The sequence below is a fragment of the Drosophila erecta genome, unplaced genomic scaffold (genome assembly GCF_003286155.1).
Source record: "Drosophila erecta strain 14021-0224.00,06,07 unplaced genomic scaffold, DereRS2 tig00000092-arrow-pilon, whole genome shotgun sequence".
Classification (NCBI taxonomy): domain Eukaryota; kingdom Metazoa; phylum Arthropoda; class Insecta; order Diptera; family Drosophilidae; genus Drosophila; species Drosophila erecta.
The window spans coordinates 18,447,038-18,470,608 of NW_020825207.1; the positions used below are offsets into that span (position 1 = coordinate 18,447,038).

Sequence of the window (23,571 nt, forward strand, 5' to 3'; positions counted from 1 at the left end):
TGGAATGGCAAATGGAATTCTGTGTCTCGTGTTTTATGCCCCTCCGCACAACTTCCGCAACACATTTGTCCAATTTGCACACGGCAAACATTGCTCTAAGCCCGATTGTTCCCAATTATTGCCGAGAGTGTGCTGGCCACGAAGGTGAGGAAAGTGTTTTTCGATGCCATAAATTGCGTTTGCCAATTAGATGGAGGGAGCCCAAACCCCAATTAGTAGGTCAGTGGCGGGGCCAGCCCAAACTAGTGACAGTCCTTATAAGTTGGAGCTGTGATTATTAAGTTGAAAGTCTAGTAGCTGCAAAATAATTCAGTGCTAATTTGAAAGTAATGCATTTATCATTATTAGGATCATCAACACTTTAGGGCTCCTCGGCTTATGGCGATAATTTATTGAGGAAGTGAGCAGGCAAATTGGCTGGATGTAAATAAATTATATCAGAGTGTGCCATGCTTTTAAATTGCCAATTTCAGGTAATTTAAGACTTAACAGACTTCTGCATAATCTGAAGTACTGACTAGGACATCAAACTGCGTTTGATGTATCTCTAAACTTTATTGGAGGAACTCTACATGAGACCGTCCCATACTTCATGGAGATTTCACAGAGATACTACCCGAACATTCTTTTAATATCTCATCATTAACGCAGCCCATTAGTTGTGTCAACTGGCGCGCTTCCTCTGAAGTAAATTTCGAAGAACGAAAACGGCACGCGTTACTCGACAATCGGCCGCATTAAACACAAAATAAATCCATCAACGAGTTCAGAACGGTTAGGTTCAAAGAACCTTTTGCCGTCCGGCCGAATGTTAAATGGTAAACCGGTTCCGTGCTCAAAGGTGACTCAGTTTGGCTGCAGTTGGCAGTTGGTGGCCAGTTGGTGGTCATCCACATGGCTGGCCACCTCACACTCACCCATTATTGGTCCGCAGTCAAGGTCGCTGGTTTATTTGCGGTTTGTGTACTTTGTTTCGAGTATCGTCTGGTTAAAGGGCGTTAAGCTTTGTTTACGACCGGAATCCGAATCCGAGCCCGAGTCCGAGTCCGACAGCGGTTGGCTCTTGCGGCGTGCTAATTGTGGGGCATCAATAAAGAAAATCTTTCGTGGACCGCACAGCGCGAATCGGAGGATCCAAAGGATCCGCGGAGGACCCGCCGACTCATAAAGAACGGAAATGGGCGCTACAAATTAGCACGGCTTCGAATGTCTCGCCTTTGCGCTGGGCAGTGTGTGAACCAAATCGGAAGTACCCTGTAATTCGGGCATGCAGGGCTGTGACGCATCGCGAGTTGTACTGAAAAGGTGGCTTCAAATAGCTAGTTCTAATGCATTCCGATCAACAATTTTAAGAGGTTTCCCTTAGTTTACTTTATTTAATGGTTATTAATGTTTTGTTATATTTCTTCATTTCTTGAATTGTTAAAGTATCCAGAATATCACTTTTGTTCAATGTTCAACTAGGGACACCACTCATTCGATCACAATCTCCTGACACCTCATTGTGTTTCCTGGGTGGCCACAACAAATTTCTTGACAAAAGTAAACAAATTATTGATTTCATTCATTTTGGCTTGCGGTTATTTTGCTTCGGCTTTTCGCTGGGCTTGTTAGAGGGCCCCTCGATGGTCGGCGAACTTCAGTCAACAACAGTTTTGCTCGGTTTCTTTTTCGGTTTTTACTGGTACGCCGGGGGGCGTACTGAAAACATTGGCCAACTTCGTGGGCGAAATTCACATTAATTTGATATAGGACTCCGGCGAGGAAGTTACTTTTTAGGTAGCTCAGCTGGCCGGCAATCAAACAAGAACAAGAAGACATTGCAAAATGAAATGGTTTGCTATTATGGCTGAAGGTTGGTGTTTGGTAAAAACTACATTTAAAATATAATTAGGCAAATTGCTGCTGATATATAATTTGTGGTCGCTAAACAGAAAAGCCTTGAATTGAGTTGCGTTAGCTTGTGGTTGGAAATCAATTAGCGAGCTATTAATGCAAGTGCTTTCTAACCTTTTCCCTCCAATAGAACGCAACGTGGTGCTGGCCCATATCCAATTCCGCTCCTCCATCCCACCTGAACCGAACGAAATGGCTTAATTAATTGCACGTGAATGATTTTACCCGGCCAAAGAGGCTCCTTCAAAGGAACTCGGCTCAATAGATAGCCGTCCACTCAATCAGTTCAAGATGCACAATGGCTGCAGCACGTCATTTCCCTGCAGTCCTGGCCACTCTACCACTCGAAGCCAAGTGGCCAGAGCCCCATTCATTAGGGCCAACTGGACCGACTGCAACTTCAACTTCAACTTCAGCTTGAGCACAAAGTGCCGTCCAACTGAACTGCAATCAGCAGAGTCGACGTGCCTTATCATTTATCGCCCGACTTGCATTTTATTGTTTGCCACTTTGGTTCACATTGTCACTCTGTCCAGATACGATGGTCTTGTATTATTTTTTGGTACGTGCAGACTTTATTTTATATCACTTCGCCGCTTCTCGCTTTTTGATTGAAGAGACGCAGCGGAAATGTCAACCGGCAGCAGCATAAACACAAACATAAATCTCAATGACGATGATCGTGCCGCAGATTACAATGATGCTGATGATGACGACGATGGTGTGATGGCACAGTCAAGCCACCCACATGTGCAACCGCCTCCGGTTGCATGGCCTGGCCACTTTCCATCCATCTGCATCTGCATCTGCATCTGACTCTGAGTCGCAGCTGCGTTCTGAGGTTTCCATTTTCGCCTCTTTAGCATAAAATATTCGCCAGGGATTTGACGAAATCCAGGCGGACGCCCACGCAATTCTATGCGCGAATAGATGGAGTGACACATTTTACAATTCGAGGAATTCAGCATTACGGGAACTGAGTAATTAGACATACGGATTGGGGATTGGCCGGAATGCTGTTTTGCTTTTAATTTGGCTGGCTGCCAAGCGAATGACTAAGACGATGCGAAAAGCTCATCCATAAGGTATAACAAAAATCAAATACAGATATCTGAATATGATGAACAATAAACTATTATCTAAGGATGGGATAACTTTACAAAATTGCTCTAATCTCCTCCCTAGCACCTTTCGCTTTATTAATTGGTTGTATGGCTTATGGTCCTGCTATTTGAAAATCGCATTCTCTTAACTAGCAATCCATTAGTTCTCCGTTTCAAACCAAACACAATAACTACGAAAGTAAGTGAGCAATAAGTGTGCACAGTAATTGAGAGTCTCTGGAGTTGCATTCCTTGATGCCTGATTAATTCGATTCATTTGTAAGAACTGCCTTTCTTTCTTCGTTTTCGACTGCATTGGAAAGAATTGCACGCAATCAAAATATTGATTGAACACATTTTTTAGCACGACAACTCTTATTTCGTTCGAAATTAACAAGGAAGAAAGGTGCGTGCCCCACTCGCCCCACAGTGTGCCCCTCCTAAGAGCGACGGCCACTCCTTGTTTTTCCCGCCAGTTGGTCACGCATTGTGCGGTCATAAATCTTGTGGCAAAGGCGTTGAAAAATCGCAAGAAGTAAAAAGTTGAACATGGCAACAGGCTGCGCCTTCGGGGCGATCTTAGCCCGGCCAAAAGGCGCCCTCTTGCCATTGTTATGTCAGGTTCGACATGGAAATGGGAATGGGTATGGGTATGGGTATGGGAATGTGGAAAGCGATTTCGACTGACGCTTTACAAAGTCTGCAATCTGGGTAATGCCTTCATTAGCAGGCGACAAGTTTTCACTCCAAAGTATTCAAGTGGCGGCAATTAGCCACGCTTCATTGGCCAACAAATCAGTTTGTTGTTATGGTTATTACTGGTTCGCCATTCGATTTCTAGGCGCTGCTCGGTACTGCAGCATTTGTAGTGCAGTAGCGACGCTCATTGAGATTGACAGGAAATCATAAGACTATAATTTGAGGCCTAGCTGCGCCGCGTTTGTTCAGGCTAATTGAATGCGAAGGGTTGGGTGGGGGCCCAGTAAACTAATACAGATTGGCAATCGAAACCATAGTCAGTTCTTGGAAGCACATTTGTAGCTGAAACTCGATCCCAGGCTAACATCTGTCTTTCGGCAACTATGTGTTACGTGTCTTCGCATCCGACACTCCCAAGAAAAGCTGCCATTTTACTGCATTAGCACACCATTTCACCTTGTCTGTGTTTCGCAGTTCTCCTGTCCGATAAAATCTAATTAAATTCACAATTGCCAACTAGTTGGCTGCCTGCATTTGCAAATATTTGTCAGCTCGGCACGTTGCCAGCAGCAAGGAAAGCCGCATCCCAAAACGGAGGCATAGTAAATTATGTTTCGCTAGAATGCGAAAGCCAGATGGAGCTTCTCCTTGATCTCTAAACGTCTAGGCAGTGAGCAAAAGAAGTGTAACTTAAAATTGGTTCTAGGGCTCGAAAATACGACAACATATTCAGTTTCAAACATCACCCACTTTATATTAACCTTTGTATTTATACTGTACCAAAAAGAGATACAAAGTAATTGACTGATATCTTCCAAGAAATTATTTCATACATTCACGAATTTTTGCATATATCAATATAGTTTTGGCCTGTTTTTCTCAGTGTGCGTTTGGCTACACGACGTTTATATTGACATGACAAATAAATTGGCCTGGTTGGGAGTGGGCGAGTGGGGGAGGGTGGGGTGAGCGATGGAGAGAGCTACTGGAGCTGCTGCATGCGGTTTGCCTGCCAGGCAAACAAACCTCAAAATAGTTTGGCAAAATTATGCATTAATGTCGGCCAGGTCGGCCTCCACTCCGCTGGGGATCCTACGTGCAAATAATGCAGGTAAATTTGCTGCCTCGTCCCAGTACGGCCCATCCCTTCCCGTCCATCCCAGTGTCCAATCCAAATCCCCCGGAATGCCGAATTCAGAGTTTCGAGAGTTTCGGCCATTGGCTAATTTCGCAGAGTGCAACTAAACTATGCAGCATTTTGGACAAACCAGGTTGATGTCGACAGGTGCCAAAGGGCATTCATTTGTGTGCAGTTCTAACGGTGCAATTGTCTCCGGAACTGTTTGTGCATGGCTACCTCCGCCCGGGGCAGTGGCGCAGTCGCCCCTCAGTTGCAGGGGGTGTGGAGAAAAAGGCAGACTATCAACTTTCCCGATCACTTAATAGGGAATTTCTAGTGTTCCCCGGAATTTGTTGATGGTTTAAAAGTACGTACATCTAGTTAAGACGTATGTAAGTGGGTCAAATATGCCTTAGAATCCTTAGAGTGCATCCTAAAAGCACGGCCAGCTTTCAGACTGTTACCCAGCCTGGCTTTAATTACACCTACAATCTTTGATGTAGCTTAGGCCCCAATGATCCCACTACTCTTTTCCAAGCACCGCCCCTGACTCGAGGCGTGTTTTCGCATGAGAACGTGTTTGTCTGTGGAACTGTTGACAACTACCGGGCACAAATGTTAATTGCATTTTCGGCAGTTGTCAAACATGACCAGAAAACGCGTGTACCACGATTTTCCGATGCCCTCCAGCCATTTGAAGAGCTTTGCTCGTTAAAAGGCATATTAGGCTGGGAAAACTGGATTCCACCGACAATTTGCATTGGCCATGAACTAGTCGTGGTCTTTAAATTGAATTGCCAACTCTGTTCGGGCTGCATCCCGAAGATGCAATTGTTCCGGGCCATGGGAAAAACGAGAATAATGCATTCGGTCTGAAAAGCATCACTCGATTCGCTCAGTTTATCTCGCAACTGACTGATGGTGGCACTAAAAAAGTTGTCAAATTGATGGGCGTTCAAAGGAGTAGCGAAGTGGAAATGCTCTGGAATATATGATGACATAAGTTCTTTTGGTGGTATTAAATTTATATTTGCTTACTGTTTTGAATATATTTCATTAAAGTGTTTACAAGGCCATGAAGTATTTACATATATTGTGTTTCACACAAGGGACATTGGGAGACTCAACTGCAGCATCTCGTGCACTGCACATAGATCTTCCATTCGAACATTAATGTCCACGGATACAGAGGCAGATACATTCATATATATACGAGTATATATATTTGCCGTACGCATATATTTTTGCACTGGCCACAACGCCTGACACTGACAATTGCACGTTGCGTGTTCAAGAGGAATGCCCCAGCCCATTGTCGCTGGGCGCAGGAGCTGTAGGAGCTGTAGGAGCCGCCTGGCAGACAGACGTATGGACCGACATATAGACCCACCGACGGACCGAACAACGAACAGTTGGACATGTTAACAGGGCCGAGAGCAACAACACACAATAGCAACTGCAACTGCAACTGCAACTGCGAAGTGTCAAAGTCAAATATGCAAAAAACCCGGGGGAGCGGTGCTAAGGGGCAGGTTAAGCCAAGTTAAACAGTTGACAGCCGAGAAATGCAAGCTTCAAGGATATGTCCAAGCCATGCAACCTGGCAACTTCGAGCTACCTAGCCCAACGTCGTGTCACTCAGGAACTACCTGCAAGATAGCTGTGCGTGATGGCCTGAATGAAACCGACGGGTTGGTAACACGACTTCCTGGAAGAGGTCTTAATATCCGAGCTCTGATTCCCAGTGATCCCTGATCGATCTGGCCTCTGATTAAAGCTTAGCTTTGGGCCTCTGATGGGGCCTAGCCCCAAATTGTTGTTATTCCTGTTGAGTTTGTTCAGTACTTTGCTATTATTGTCTGTTTCCGGGCAACAATAATAGGAACTATTATTTTTTAAAGGGTCACAGCCAGCTAATTAGCGAAATATCAGCTAATCACCTATTCACAGATTCAATTTGCGAGCATAAGAAGCAGCATGCCTCAGTGGGCATTAAAACCACACATCAATACATAATTAATGTGTCAGCGCAACCGAACAGTTAGAGGCAAAAGAATCTGAATTATGAAAATTACATTTAAAATATTTCAGTGTCATCGCAACACGAAGTTCTATCAAGCGACATAAAATATTCTGCGTTCGTGTTGCGTGGCAAATTTGATAAATTTTGCATGCGTAAGTTCATTATGCATAACAAATAACAAATAGCAAGCGGGGAGTTTGTGTTAAATGTAGCCTATAATTAAATATTGTGCGCAGCGACATGGCGAAATCGGTGGATTGGCGGATTGGCGGACTGGCGGATTGGCGGAGGAGTCCGTAGGCCAAAATAAACGCCTAACGCATTTTGACAGCGCAATTATTTAAACGCCGACGCTGCGGCACTCGTATCTTTCATTTTTCTGGCTGAAAAGTGCAAAGTACGAAAGCATTCGCAGTGACACACCTTGTACTCGAATCTGAATCTGAGTCTGAATCTCGCCGACTTTTGCCTGCTGACTCGGCCCATAAAAGCAAAGTTATAAACGCCTTTGCTCGGGGTTCTAACGACTGCCTCGAGTGATCGCTGCTGTGGCAACCTATGATTGCTGACCTGATTTCAAAATTGCCGAATTAGCATTGCCTTAACGAAAATCACTGCATAGATCGATCTGGGCTCTCCGATCTTTAGACTTTAGGACTCTGGTATTGTAAACTAGATGCAACTAAAAGTAAATAGAAATATAGAAGAAATATACACAAGTACTAAAGAGTAAGTAATGTAGCGTGAAAGTGCATCACTAGTTGATCTATTTGACGTACAAAAAAGATACAATTTTCAAAATTCCTTGTATCGCTTAGTCAGCTTATTGATATTCAATAATCATCCAAGTGCCTTTAATCCAAAATTAATCGTTCAGCGACAGTTTCACTGCCGTTTTGAGTAAATACACGTGCCTATAAATTAGCAACCTAATCAACTAAAATTGTCCACGGGCTGTCGATTTGTAGCTGCATTTGCTGACGGGTTCGACAAGTCTATTCACCTAATTAGCCATAATTATCCATGTTCCCATCGCAGCCAAGCCGGAACATTTTCTCGGCCATGAGCTACAATTTGAGCTTTCCCAAATCACGACTTCCGCTGCGTTGGCCCTGTCATTAGCATAGAATTAGAAACGTTTCGAGTATTATTTTGGCCCATTTTGGGGGCATATTGGATCCGTTTTGGCCAGCAGGGGCTCTAACGGCATTGTTGGGTGGCCAAATGGCTGCCCAAGTGTCAAGTTCAAGGCACAAAAGAGCCGAAAAACAAAGGCGGCCAAACCGCCGACAACAATTGATAAATAAGTGAGCGATTCGAATGCTGATTGATTTCTGGGTCCCAAATTGGCCTGGACACCTGCAAAATGGAAAAATAACAAACCAAACAAGTGGAGAGAAGCCGGGCAAACAAAAAGGGAAACGTATCGTAAATGAAATGCAAATAATACAATCGGTGGAAGAATACTCGTCAAATGAAACCTCCGAACGGCGAAAGGCGATGTTGACACCTGTTCCAGCTTGTTTAGTTTCAATATTTCATTTGCTTGCACAGTCCATTTGTTTGTTTACCTTTCGGATCCGCACTAGACACTAGAATCGCTAAAATATATACGGGTACAGCGAGTATGCGAGTTGCAGTATATTTTTCCACGGAGTCACAGATACAGAACCTCGGATTCACGCTCGACTGCAGTTTTGGCACAGCGAATGTGATGGGAACGGATGTGCGATGTGACTATGTGATGTGGCACCGCAGCAGCCGAATATCATTTAATGAAAATATCAAATTTTGTTTGGATACCCCACTCGGATTTTTATACCTGCCTCAGTCCACTTGATTCGGGACTCTCCTACGTGGGGCTAAACAAATTTGAATTTGGTAGATTTTATGCCCAGCACGTTTCACATTTCTTCGTTTGCTTTTTTCGTTTGGTGTGCCATTTTATTTATGGGCCTCATAAATACATCTCTCTCTTAAGAAAAAGACAATCTGAAGTTGCCAGAAGTTGATTACCATGTACAAGTACACTGTCTACCTCGCTCCTGTCACTTGATAATCAAATGAGTCTGGACCGACAAACGGCACGTGTTCTGCCTTGGAGGCTTTTAAAAAATCAAGATTCTTGCGAAGATTGGGAGCTGTCTTCTGGCAATTTAACGAAAATATGAAGTATTTGTGAATGGGAATGAAACTAGAGAAACGCAAGTTAAATTTAACTTTAACTTAAAGTTAACTTGCTAAACTAGAAAACCGCTTAGCCAAGGGTATAACTTTATATATGCGAACGAAAGAGCTTGTAAGCAGCTTCAAAGTCGAAATATATTTCGTTTTTAAATGATTTTAAATGATATTAAAAGTGATGCCCAGCTTATCCATGAATAAATATGATATCTGTCTATGCAAACGTATTGGTTCCCCTAAATAAACAACCGAAGGCAGAAAAATCACATTTGTTAAATGGTTTTTTACAGCTGTAAGCCCGGATGCTCCCTTTACTAATTAAATAACCGGCAAAGCTATTTGGAAAGAAAAAATCAATTCCAAAGGCCAATCCATGTGCAAACTGCAAAGGGCTTTAAATCAAAGCTGCTGCATCTAAACGCGCATTGCAGTTGGCCATGGGCCATGTGTCGATTGAGTTTGGCGTGCTTTTCGTATGCGGCTTAAACAATGCCCAATTCATAAATAACTATAAAAAAGGAGAGAAAAAACTGCAAATCTGCGCACAAAGTATTCATGTAAATAACACTGAAAAGGTACAGGGGAACGTATCTAACAGATACACGCGCCATAAACTTTGAAAATCGTATGCTGTATGCCATTTTCCCCGATGCCCTCCTTTCCCCTTTCGGCCAGATGAGCTTGGCCATAAAATATCAATTTCGTTTTACTACAAACGCCAAATTCGAACGTAAACTTATGAGTCTCTCCCTGTGTAAAACGAGCAGCCAAACAGGGCAAAATGTCGGAATAAAATGTGCGCAGAGGGAGAGGAGTAATTGAAAAATGCATTGCAGTAAAAATGAAGAAAAATGCACTTGGCAATATATATTCCGAATATTTCACTAGAATATATTTTGAATACGACCGGAATGTATTACAGGCGATTTAGCAAAAAACTGGGAGACAGAAGACGAAACAACTTGAAAATGCGTGTTTTTGATTGATATCTATCTCCTCCTGGATATCTTTTTTTCGGGGTGAACTACAGGCACAGATACTTTTTAGGCTTATTAATTTGAAACAAGTCATTTAAAAGTGTGTGCCCATCAACCAGTCCGCAATGAAGCTCGAAAAAATATGAGGCAATCATGTTTGATTTGTCAACGTAACCCCTTCTCATTTCAATAGCTGTCACGATTTATCATCGATGTGAAAAAAGCTCATGCTTTCAGAACAATCCGTATTTTGCCATTGCCATTGTCATTTGTTTGGCCGCTCGAAAATATTCTCGCTTTAAAGCTTAACACTTTTGGCCACATTCAACATTTTCTGTTTCGCTGCAGGTGAGTGGGCTTAATGACGTTTCACCGACACGGTGTTTGTATTGATTTTATATCTGTAAATTTGTAAAACAAACGAATCTTTGACTATTATGCAAACAATGCAAATTGCATATGCCGTTGATGCCGCGCTGGCCCAAATGAAATTTAAGCTTAAAATGTGTGCATTCCACTGTTTTGGGCGTGGAAAGTCAGCGGCAACACAAATGACGGGTTATTAATTATTTGAGTTTTGTTTGCTGTTTCATGCATATTTATGGGCATATTTTGAGCCACCTGATTACGCCGACCAATTAGTGAGTTTGGAATAGCTGCCCGGCAAATATTTCCTATATTTTCCAATCGATGCAGCCGGGCATGGAACCAACTCTGAACGCATATTGATATTTATAATTAATTTTACAAATTTGTGCCCTTGATCCCTGGCAACGCATCGCAGCTAACTGATTGCTATGTTCTGCGCAGAATTCAGCTTGCACTTCTCCCCAAATTATTAGCTTGCATTCCGTGTCAGCCGGCGCAAATATTTTGACGCAACTTGCAATTGCTCGCAATCTAAACATTCGCATCGCAACGCGAGGATAAAAATGAAAACAGCTCAGAGCGGCATCCGTGTCGGCTGTTATACGTTGGATGTTGGTTGTTGCTTGTTGGTTGTTGGTTGCTGCTTGTTGGGTGGCAAAAGTGGGAGGTCGAGGCGGCAGGCGATACTCGCACAGCATAACTTAAGGCGTAGCTAAGGCTAAGATGGTGTTGCGACCCGACAGCCCGGAAAGCAAAACACCAAAAGAAGGAAAACTCACCCAATTGTGTGCCAATGGCAAATGCAGCAAACGCGCTCAAGACACTGAGAGGAATTTGTGGATAGAGTTGGTTAGTTGATTGTACGGATGGAGCATCAGCTGAGCCTTAAAACATTTTCAGCTAAATTCAATATTATACCTGTTTTGTGGCTTCCATAGTTGTAGGGGTACGTGGTATCGGAAAAATCGGAAAATGAATTCTTAAATTGATTGCTTGGTATACAAATTGATGCAAAAGGTACACGCAAAAACTGAGCCCCTCTACGCAGCTCCCTCGTGAGGAGAAATGCCCCTCCGATTTGCGTAAGTGCAACAGGGAAACACGTTCGCAGCGAATGCTCTTAGCCGGCGCTGCACTTTCTTCGGACGCCTATTGAAGGCAGCCCCAAGTGAAGCGGGCGGTGGAGCGGCACCTCAGCATTCCATATCTCCAAGGCTAATCTCGGCGAGGAAGGTGGAGGAGGCCTTGGCCCAGGGATCCGGGATACGGGACACGGGACACGGGATACGGGAACAGACGTTCGAATCGAGCGGAGGAAACTGAGGGGCTTGCGTGCGCAATTTGCCTGCTTATGCTTTCCCATTTCCCCACCCAGAGCTCCCGGCTTATCATCATCTCGAGCTGAGACCCTCGTCTCTTTATGCACGTTTTATTTTTATATTTATTTATATTTTTATTTTTACTCTCCCACTGAATTTCTATTTAAGTTGCGCTGGCAGTAAATAATCATAATGCATATTTAAATTGTGACCGTGTGTGCTTACCTGCTAGTTTTCCCCAGCCTCCTTGCCTCCTTGCCCCCTTGCCTCCTCGCCTCTCTGGCATTTTCCGGGCCAGCATCCCATGGCTGCAGTTTTATTAGGTCTTTAAGCTCCTGCCTGGCTTTATCGATAATTTCATTTTCTTTGCTACAGTTTCGAGGGAAAAGAAGGAAATCCCGGAGAGACGAGTGTGTGGGCGGGGAACTTAAACTCAAATTGGCCGCGCCTCATCCTGGAAATATTTTTATCGCAATCAATTTAATGCGCCGGAGCACACGCACTTCGCCAAAGGTCGCCATAGGAACGCATTTCGGGGAGTGGGTGGCTTTCCTCCTGGAGGGAAGCCCTGAAAACGATTTCGTTTGCTTGCTGAAAAGTTGCTACAATTGCTGTGAATGCGCTGAAATCTTACTAAATATTTCAACACAGAGGAAAGTAACGATGTGGCTGCCGGGAAATTGATCGGAGTGGGAAGGAAACTGCGGATGTGGCGGAGTTTGCGTTGCGCAATGCCAGTGGGAGGTCCCCAGAGTCGCGTCTTTAGAAAACCATACAAGTTTCTTATTAACTTTATTGATATGAACAGGTATTAAGTTCCCAGGACCACTTGGTTTTCAGGAAGTTGTAAGTTGAACTACACTTGCTTCCGCTCACACTTCCACTCTCTTATTTAGCAAGACAAATTCTGGCATAGGAAGCAATTATAGGAAACCAAGAGCACACTTTTAAGTTTATAAAGTTTAATAAACGCACAGTAAAATGGCTCATTTCAAGGCAACCTTAAACTTTATTATTCATTCAAAAATGCTCCTGGTTGTTGTGTGCGTTTAACTACTTTGCAATGGCCCAAGTGTGGATACTTGACTTACGGGAACAAACACTTCCGAACTTAAAGGTTCAAATCGATGGCCGACTCAACTTTCACCCGATTGCACTTGCCAAATTAAACTGGCTCCATCTACGGATTCCCCGGCCTTTCTACGCCGTCTCCTGGCTCCGGCAAACACATATGTCCGGCAATTTCAATTACACTTCTTCACTTCAATCAAATTGCACTTCGCTTTGGCCTTTGGCCATCTCAGGCAGCCAAAACAGCCAAAACAGCCAAATCGCTTGTGCAGTACGCGTGTTGCACTTGCAGTCATTCGTAAATTGAATTTACAGTTCAGTCTTAGCGGGCACTACTTCTAGCCGCCCCCAACAATTCCATTTGCTTTTATTTATCTCGCAATTTCTTATCGCCCCTGTGGAAGTCGTGACTCTGGCGACAATTGTCCCAAATCGCCAAATCGCCCAATCGCCCAATCGCCCAATCGCCCAATCGCCCAATCGCCCAATCTCGCATCGAACCCCTGCGAAGGCGACTGGTGAGTGACTGCTGTCCTGCCACGAAGGACACTTGAAATTATTGAAATTGTTTTGCCATTTTGCGCTGCCTTCCGCATTTCGGAGTCCCAAACTCGCAAATTCCCATTCGAGTGGGTGTCTGAATGCAATTGTCTGGCTGCTTATCATTGCCCAGGAATTTTCTCATTTTGAGTGATTCGAAGAATTCGTGTGGATTTTGGTTATTGATTTCCGAATGCCAAGGAGTCTACTGCGCTGCACAAGGATCTTTCTCGGCTGGAAAGTGTATGTGAAGTGTGCGTCTGAGCTTTTAATTAGTTGCTAATTGGTTTGAGGGAGCTTTGTCTCTTCAAGGGGATTATCGAACCCAGTTGGTGGAACTCAAAGACTAAGACTACGAAATGTATTTACTGCTGAGGCCGACCGATTAGCCCGTTTTTATATTTGAGTTGTATAATGAAAGGATATATTCGTGCACTCATCTTGCAGTGGCGTAAAATGATCGATTTGCCGGGCGATTACCCTTTAAAGCAATTCAATTTTCGGTTCCCACCTGACAAATTCACAGATATGGCGCATTTCCATATTGTTTTTGATGCCGAAATCGCAGACGAAAACACACATTCGAGTGTGTTTCGCATTTTTGTATTTTTTCTGTATAATTCCTTTGCCCGGCGGTTAATTAAAAAAGGGGCTTGGCCGCCGGCTTTGGGAAAGGGGAAAGGGGAGCAGTCGCCTACGTTGATTTATAGCGCTGCGCTTTAAAGTGTGTATAAATCAAACGAAATGTACATACCTCATAGTATTTTAAATGAAGGGACACGCGGAACGGATGCATAAGTTGACTTCAGTGGGTCGACGTGATGTCCTGTGGGCGGGGGTCACTCTTTAGCGCCATTAACAAAGGACTTTCCATGGCCGCAGAGCATTCGATTCTGGTCCGTTTGCCTTTTCATTTACGTCGTCTTTGTTGACCACTCTTAATCCTTTGGCGGAGCCTCGAGCCGGCGAAAGGAGATGCGCTCCGCATTCTGCGATAAATTCGCATTAAATGAGTGGGGCTGGGGGGAGCGGAGAGGGAAAAGGACTTAAATACAGACTCACTGGCCATGGCCAGCAACAGCAACACAATGCATCGAGTGCAATTCAGAAATTCTCTGCGCTTGGCACACAAACACAAAGATAGAAAAATCGAAGAATGTCAATAATGGCTGCTGCAGCTCCTGGCCCAGGACCTCGTCCTCCCTCGTCCTCTCGTCCCTCCCTTGGAACCCCCGCTCCATCGCCACCCGTTTTCGGCTTTAATGACACTGCATCCTGTGACAATAAGCGTCACTTGGCCAGTTTGTTGTCTTCATTTTCGATCGCGCACAAGGCACAGAGTTGAAAAGCCCCATCTCAGCACTACAGTGCGCTCAAACGATGTGGAAAATGGAAGGATATCGCAAGTCGGGGGAACCTTTGCTAAGTTCTTAGGGCATTTATTAATTCATGTTCGGATTAAATGATGTTAAAGGAGACTGAGTTCGACATTTTCCGAGCAGCAAAATCATTATATATTTTTCTTTATGTCACATGGGGAAACCTGCACTTGGAATAACTATTAAATCCTTAACAAGCCCATCAAATGCACTGTGAACCACTGTTTACCACTTGGAGGAGGGGTCATTGATAGGACTCGCTCCCCAGTGCAATTGACAGCTTCAATGTGAACAATATTATTTGCATTTATTTTTGTTTTTGGGGAAAGGAGAGGGTGAGCCTACCCGAGTTTCCCAATACTTCGCAGTTCAACCCGTTTGTGCCTGGGTATCTGGGAGATACCCCTCCTTGCTCTGTGGCTTCGCCAGACTTTGCCGGAGTATCGCATCGGTTTCGCGACTTCGTTGCATTCAAGTTGCGGTTCGCCGTCTTCTTTGGAGAGGCAGCAGCTGCCGCATCTCGCTGCACTTTCGGCCCTCCTCCCGCCGCCCCTCTATTGTGGTTTATTTGACTTTTGTTGCATATTACGTAAGTCGGGGTTTCAATGCACTTTGCCCGCGCCAGCTCCGCGATTCAATGGGTCTTAACTGTGGCACAACACTCGTGTTCTGTGACCCTGTTGAGTCACGGTATCTACACTTGGACACTGTGATAGGGTGGCGCAGTTCAGGAAGAGATGTGTCTGTAACCGGAAGGCAGTACTACTATTTTCCGCTTTCCTTTCGGTATGAAAACCACATGGAACCCAGCATCTCAAGGCTTAAAACTGAGGCCTAAAACTGAGTTGAACCGAGAAAGGGACCTTTTTAAAATGCAACATCAAGTAACTAATGTGTAGTTTAAAGTATTCTGAGAGTCATCCAGCCACATTGCGAATCATTACCACTAATTCGAGTACTTGTTTCTCCCTGTGTACTCTGGCTACTGTAGCTTTGTGGCTTCTGTGGGCGGTGTTCATTGTGGGGCATAGTAAATAAGTGCACCGCTCTGTTTGACACTTGCAGCTGTCAGCGCGGCGCGTGATTGATCGAACGATAGTACTTGCCCCTCGGAACGGTGAGAACTGTAGGAAGCGGGGTTTGCGGAGAGAAATGATGTTGTCAAGGCGAGCTAATGGAGGAGGTCCCCATTAACGGGGCCGTAACAAATGGTCCGATCTGTTGGCTCAATCGCACTTAGACAGTTTGATTAAACGCGGCGAAATGCAGGTGCGGAATTGCGTTACACGTTGGAATGGTTTGTTCGATTGGAGGTAACAAAAGCTTTTACAATGAAGAATTGCAGTGACAATAACCAAATGATTTTGGAATTAAGGTTTGAGCTTAGAACGGCTTATGTTAGTACGCGCTTTTCGATTCCCATTGATTACACGTAATGATGTAAGAAAAGTCTAGCCAGGAAATCTGTATAATTTCAAAGAGCCATTAGTAACTTTCAGAACTAAAGTTTAACTCTGACCAATTAGTGCAACATCATAATAATTGCAGTTTGTTTGAAAGACAGGAAAACTTTCGTCGGCAACTACAGAAGTTAATGTGGCATGCGACAGAACTTATCTATCATTAGAAGCCCCAGTCGATAACGAGCAACAGATACAAATTGATAGAACGCCAGTAGCAGCTCTCGGCTCTCCAGCAGTGGCCCCGTTTTCCGTGAACAGAGAAAGGAAAGCTGAAAATAATGTAAATTTATTGTCTTAATTTATAATGCAACAAATTGAGCAACTGCGAGCTAGCAAGAACACTTTGGCCAAATATTAATGCTGACAGGCGGTGGGGACGAGGATTCAAGTGGAAAGTATCTCGTAGATACGCATAATGGCGCGGCATTGAACTTGAACTTATCTGCGATTGGAGCTTTTCAATTGTTTGCCAAAGTCATTGGGCGAAAAGTTGCTGCCATTTTGCCTCTCACAAAGTTATTACAAAGTTTGCCATATAAGTTTTGGCAGCCTTTTAAAGTTTGTCCCGCCCAGCCCACTGTCAACTGGATATAGATAACTTTGGACCGTCGGATGCTGCATCGACTTCTCGGCTTCTCGACTTCTCGACCAGCAAATTGAGTGCACACAGCCAGCAGACGTTTGTCATTTGTCTGCCGTCATGTCAGTTGTCAAGTTTGATTTTTCGACATTTGCCTCTCAGTTCTATTTAACTATATGTACTATATGTACTATATGTATGCTTTTTGTGTCTTTAATTTGTTGCAACCACTGTGACAAAGCTGGGAAAAAATATGAAATATCGTGCTCTATGATACGGAAAAGACAAATTTGTGAACTTTTTCGGAAGCACGTCGACATTGTTCTGTCAATCCCTTTCCCAGATTTGGGGTCTCTCAGCAAAGTGGTGGCTTGTGTAGCCGATCAATGAATAATATTAAATACCTGGGAGCTTCGCTCAATTTATTCTTGCCTTCCCATAACAATCATAAGCATCGACGAAGCAAGAATTCAAATCTCTAATCAAAGTGCCGCATAGAAGTATAGATCCAGCATGAGTACTTTTTAGGTTTCAAGATTCAGCCTCAACGTTTTCTAATCCCAGGCCACAGTCTTTTGTGTTTTCCTGGTGTTGACAAATGGAAAAGGGTGCTGAGGGGGGCAGTTGATGCCTGAACACTTTATCTTAATGTCAGTTTTTGTTTCGTTCGGCATCGGCTTGAGTCGAGAGGTTTTTCCGGCCCGGTCGTGTGCGTGAAGCAGTTAAAGACGCCTCAGAAAATTAGCCATAAAAAACGCATTTGTACATCGGTGTTTTTCGGGGGGAGTGGAAGGGGAAGGGGCGCCTCATTTGGGAGTCATGTCAAAATCACGACTTGCAGGCGCCCGGCGATAAAAACAGAGCGAGGATTTACATTTATATTAGGCGGCCCGAAGAGATCCGCCCATGAATCATCGCGCAGTTAAATAGCTTTAAGTGGTGGCCGTTCGCCATTCCCGAGCCTTGTTTCATTTGCATTCCGCTGTTCAATCCCTGTTTCAGTTCGACAACGTCAACGCGTGTCTGCATGTGCTGCGAAGCCAGTCGGTCGGCGGCTTGGAGAACATCACCACCAACGACATCTGTGCCGGCCGCCTGAAAGCCGTGCTCGCCCTCTTCTTCGCCTTGAGTCGCTTCAAGCAGCAGGCCAAGCAGACCAAATCCATCGGCGTTGGCTGCGGCGGCGGAGTGGGCGCCTCCTCGACCCTGGGCATCGGCGCACTGAGGACTCCGGGATCCAGTCTGAACCAGGATAAGAATCAGCAGGAGCAGCAGCAGCAGCAGCAGCAGCAAACGCCACAGCAATTGGCCCAATCGCTGGAAAACGGCAATGAGATGGTGAATCGGTGAGTTTATTGCGAGAGCATCTTTTAAATATCTCAAATCCGCAACCAAATGTTTGAATATTCTTCTGCAAGTGCTCAAGCAGTGCAATTTTATGGTTCGTTCTACAATCCTTCGCTCACATCTTTGGCATATACTTTTAGATACATATCAATACGTTTCACACCGCGTTCGTTATTTATTTAATGCTCAGAAGTATGCAACGAAATAATTGAAGCATTTTTGCAACACGCCTGACTTCATTGCATTCTTTTGGGCACCCCGCATTTTACTTATACTATACATTTTACATATTACTCTTATACATGTCATATAAGTTGCTACAGTGACTCCCGAGTTTGCCTCACATACAGAGCCATCTAGCGGCGAGCTGCTGCTGCATTGGTCTCTTGTAGCAACGAGTCTTTTATCGGTAGCAATTGCACTTAGAGTTGGGTTTAGCCACCTGCAAAATTCAAATGAAACCAGGCATTTCAAGTATTTACCTCCACCAAGTGGTAAATCATTCTACTTATCCGAATTCGGAAAACCTCCCCCAGCGCCATCCAAAATATCCATATCCCATGTCAGAGATTTCCTTTGGAGTTAGCTTAGGCCGCCATAAGACATCCGGCAGGCATTTCTTTCCTAGAAATCGCAGCGCGTTTAATATGATTTATTGGTTTGTTTGCCGGAAATTACAGGCAGTTGGGCTTCCATTTTTTGGGGTTCTGCCCCACGCCGCCGCCAGCAGATGTCATCGGGAAAATGGCAGGAAAACTCCAGAAAGGCACACAATTGGCGTGCTACAAGTTTAAAGAGAGGAAAATCTCTGCCAGAGGGGGGAGCTCCGCAAGTGCTCTCTGAAAATCCAAAGCCAAATTCAAAGAAGATGGCAAAATTAGAAAACTTTATTTGCCCAATGTCTGTGGGGAGGTCTTCGGTTTGGACTCCGTCCCGTTCCTCGGGGCTTTCCTTTGGAGCGTCGTGTTTGCAACCCTCGGGGAAATCCTCGCAGCTGCAGACAGGAAGCGGAAGCTTTTGTGTGGCGCCCGCCCCCATTTCCCCTCCCCGACTTGGTCGAGCAACTGGAGCCCGAGCCCCAGCGCCTTGATGACTTTCACTGACTATGAAATTTAAATGCGCTGCGGAAATGTTTTGCGTTCGCCGCTGCTCGTCCTGGCAGACAAATAAATTACACACCATTTTTATGGTCGTCCTTGCGCCTAGTTTGTGCCGTTCGACGCAATCCCACGGATGGAGCACTTCGCTTAGAGTTGCGCCACAGAACTTTCGCTTCGCCGTGGCATCGACCCTCCAGAGCGAGAGCGATGTTTATGCTGTCTGCGGTCTGGCGACCTAGACCCACTTTGGAGTTGGGGATCCCGCCAGCCACCCGGAGCGGTGACAAAATAGCAACCCCGGGAATAGTACACCCAAAAGAAAGTTTCAGAAAGCCCACCACTTTCCAGGTGCTGAAAAGTTGCCTGCACTTGGGTAAAAGACCCCCGAAGTTCTACTTTATCGAGGATAGTATGCCACACGCTAGCACCTTTTATTCAGCTAACCAATCAGAACTAAAAAGTCATCCCACTTTCTTTTTCTGCGTGTACCATTAGCGGCAGTGCTCGCTGGAATTTCGGCAATGCAAAATTCAAAAGCATTCTAACAACGGCAGCTGCTACTGACTGCTTTTTATTCTGCGCAGGGTGGGTGGTTTGCTCTCGGGGAATTCCAATTTCATGGCACTTCGCAGGTTTTCAGCTGCTGGAGCTCTGACTGTGATTTTTTGGGGACAAGCTGCTGGCAGGAGCAACATGTTGCACCGACGCACATAATTAAAGCCAGACGACATACCCCATAAAGCACTTGAATTTATGCCCCAATACCCCTACGAATTCCAAGGATTCTGCAACAGCTGATGGCGATTTAAGCCGGAGTGCACAACTCCCACCATTTATAACTGCAAATTGCTTTGGCAGACATGCCAGCCATATGTATTGTATTTATAGCAGTTGTAACCGAGCTTTGCTTCTGGAATTGGCTCGAAAGTAACCCCTGAAGACGGGCGAGGTCTTCCAAGGGGAGGAAGCTCAGATGGCCCCACATCCACCCCTGAATTGGATGAATCCGCCCACGTGCGTGTGCTCCTGTGGCTCTCTAATTCGCATGCATTTATGCGTGACCATGAACAAGAGGCAATCCCCCAGGATCCCAGGATCCCGGGTTCCCGGGATCCAGCATGTCCTTTCCCTTCCCCGTACCCTTCCGCTTCCAAATGCACTCCAAATGACTGTGACCACTCCTCTCTGGCAAATTGTCAAGTCCTTGTTGTCCTCAGCCTCGTCTGGCTTAACTTTTGTTGTCCTGCGGGCTTGGTTTTTTCCACATGGTCGGCTCCTCTGTTCTGAATTTATAATTCCATTTGTGGTTTTAATTTCGTAAATGTGAGATTAATTTTATTCAATTTGCGTGCCCGGAGTCGGACGGGTGGCCGAAATCCTGGCAGCTTGTGTTTAGGTCTGGGGTAAACGCTTCATTGACTGTCAATTGCTGGCGATTGAGGCGGCAAGAGGGCGGTGAGAGTTTGGGAAACGAAACGCTGCCAATGCAACAGGAATTTAAAGGACTCGAATTTTGCAGCTCCATTTTCCTTACGTGTCCACAATCCGCTTCGAGTTCATAAAACCCAGTTCAAGTTTCTTGTCAAATAATACTTTAATATGAATAGGGAAAGAACTAGTGACACCACCATATGGATGGCACCTTAGAAGTACTTTCTATCTAGTTTGTCCCTGCCCAAGTCCTCCGCATTATCCATCACACCCTCCAGGAATCGTTCCTCCTGCGGATCCAGCCGCGTTATGAAGATGTCCCGTGTGGCCCTGAACTGGCCGCAATTGTACAAGTGCTCGTTCTCCAGGCGCAGAAAGTTCCAGAAGAATCGCCTCACTATCTCGCTGAAACAAATCAGCGTTGTGCCATTGTGGGGTGCCAACAGCTCCTGGTGGACCAGGGCAAACTCCAAAATCCAGACGAACCGAAGCAGGGTATTTTCCACGATCACGAAGTAGTAAAACCACTGTGGAGCAAAGGTGTTGCCATTGATTACTTTCCAGCAAAGGTAATAATGAGGGCTTGAGGTCTTACCCTGGGATAGACCAAGTTGTCGCGGAGAAATAAGTTCCCGCCCTTCCACACTCTGAATAAACCAAAGTCCATTAGCAAGTCCCAGAACATGGAGTAAATTGACGAGACAAGGCATATGGTTATATGCGCCCAGGTCCAGGGGCACTCAAATAGCTCGGAATAATGGGCTGTGGGTTTTTGAATGAGTTATGAGCTTATTTGAGCAATGGAGTAAATATATTTAAGCCACGTACTAACTGCGTGCATCTGTATGGTTGAAAATACGACTTCCGCTATGGACAAAAAGTACTTCAGGGCGTTGATCAGGTAGTCCGTGGACTTGGACCCACTGTCCCTGAATCTTCGGAGACTCTGAGCGAACCTGAACCACGCAGGCAAGCATCGAATGACAGCCACCGCGTAGTCCGGCTCAAACTCGAAGGCATCGCTCCGATCCAGGAAATAGCGCACGTAGAACCGCACCAGGTAGTAGTGATCCACGATGGAGACCACCAGAGAGGTCCACTGATCCGCCACCCAAAAGTCCGCGAAGTTCACGAAGAAGAAGGGGGACGCAAGGACGCGACCCACGACGGTCAGGAGCCAGATCCTGGCTGAGTAGAAAAGAATGGGAGCGGGGTTCACGAGCAGCACAGCCACAATGGCCAGCTGCACCAGCGGTATGTAGTTCGGATCCTCTAGGAAGAACTCCTTGTGCAGCAGGTACAGCAGAATGCCGAGAGTGGTCACGTATCCAAAGAAGGAGACTATCTGCAGGGACCTCATGGCTCCTATGGCACTTCTGCGCTCTACCTCGAAGATCAACACGTGGTTGACGCCCACGCTCTCGTACACTTTTATATTAATGGCCAGGCAGAAGCCAAAGGTCACACCTGCAATGGGCCCTCTGAACAGACTGACAAACTTGTAGCGCGACTCCGGACTCAAATTCAGCGAAAAATCTACAGGAAGAAAATAAAGCCTACTCTGCCAAGCTAATCAGGTATAAAGGATCTACACACATGATATAAAGCACATGGCAGCGCCCACCAAAAAGAGCCCAAGGAGAAGCCCGGCGCTGAAGACATGAGCCGGCGGAGTTGGGTGGCCCAATGGCGGCACTCGCAGCTTGGCCATAGCCTCAGACCTGTCTCCATTGGCCAAGTACTCCGTGTAAAGGTCCTCCGTGGCCGATATCATCCGGTCCAATTGGAGGGTCTTGGCAAAGGCCGACTTCTCGAGAACGAACTTCTCGTACCAGCTGAGTCCAGCCTCTGACTTCAGGTTCTTGTCGTACTTCTTGCAGATCTTGCGAAAGGCCGTCATGTTCAGAGTCTGGTAGTTCTGCAACATTATCAGGCTGAGTGGGGCACTATTTTAGTTTTCATTTCATCGAAGTCACAAATGATAGGAAACATCATTGGAGGGTCGTAAGATGTTCGCTAGATGTTAGTATGTCACTGAGCAAGGGACCCATACCTCAGATAGAACTCGCTCATGGCCAGTCGAAGCTTCTTGATGGGCGGCCGCTTGCGCTTGTCCTCCTTCTGGCGAGTCCATGACGCAGCTGAGCCCCTGGAAGTCGACGATCCGCGAGGATCCTGCTGTGCACGACGACGGTCCAGTTGGTAATGGAGGGTGGCCAGCTTGCGATGCGCCTCCGCCTGCTTGTGGGCAAAGAAGTCATTCACTTTGGTCAGTTCTGCCCTGCAGGTGGTGAAGAAGAGTTCCTCGAAGTCCCTGTAGTACCCGCTTGCAACATCATTACTTGGCCGAGCTGCACTGGGCGCATTGTTCACGCCACTCTTTATCAGTTGCTTCAGCTCCTGAAAGTTAGACTGAAAGTTAGTCTGGACTGAGGATGGCTAGATAATCGGGGTTACATTGTAGTTCATGTACTGATGCCGCCATTCAGGTACCATAAGATTTTCAAGGGTCTTGCCAAACTTCATTTTGGAGGGACTTTTTTGTACACTTTTACTGTGAGCTTAAATTATTTGACAAATATTTCTAGTTCTAGTGCGATCGCTATATGATGCATACACATTGGCGTGTACCAGACAGTTAGTTGAATCCAAATTTAGCCGAAGGCATTACTAACAGAATCCTACCAAAATCCAGCAGTCCTTGAAATCTGTAATTGGGAATTCATCCCTTGTGGACCGTCAACAAATTTGGTTCGCTTCGTCCTGCGAAAATTGTTCACTGTCCGTGAATTGCTCAACCCACGAAAATTGTGACATGCGTTTCCCATATCCATTCCCAATTTCCAGCAGTTGACAATTTCGCTTTTGTTTTCGCAAACGATGTCCGCAGAACCACAACTCTCATCCTTACAACTTCCTGGCTTTTCAAGTTCGTTTTTTCAAGTTTTCCGCCTTTTTTGAAGTGACTGC

At 45.4% G+C, this 23,571-nt stretch overlaps 2 protein-coding genes across 5 annotated transcripts in view; one reads left to right on the forward strand and one right to left on the reverse strand.

The window, feature by feature from the left end:
* Nucleotides 1–23,571, forward strand: part of LOC6548947 (protein sickie) — a 135,234-nt gene that overhangs the window by 48,251 nt on the left and 63,412 nt on the right. For all 4 annotated transcript variants that reach the window (XM_015156478.2, XM_015156483.2, XM_001974168.3 and 1 more), the window contains one exon: nt 17,726–18,069. In XM_015156478.2, coding sequence (XP_015011964.2) covers nt 17,726–18,069 — 344 coding nt within the window. The remainder of the gene's footprint in view (nt 1–17,725; nt 18,070–23,571) is intronic.
* On the reverse strand, nt 20,788–23,133 carry LOC6548948 (xenotropic and polytropic retrovirus receptor 1). Its single transcript, XM_001974169.3, has 6 exons — nt 23,059–23,133; nt 22,655–23,001; nt 22,198–22,535; nt 21,430–22,137; nt 21,197–21,363; nt 20,788–21,128 (listed from the first exon to the last, which is right to left on the reverse strand). The coding sequence occupies exons 1-6, from the start codon at nt 23,125–23,127 to the stop codon at nt 20,814–20,816; spliced, it is 1,944 nt and encodes a 647-aa protein (XP_001974205.1). The 5' UTR covers nt 23,128–23,133; the 3' UTR covers nt 20,788–20,813.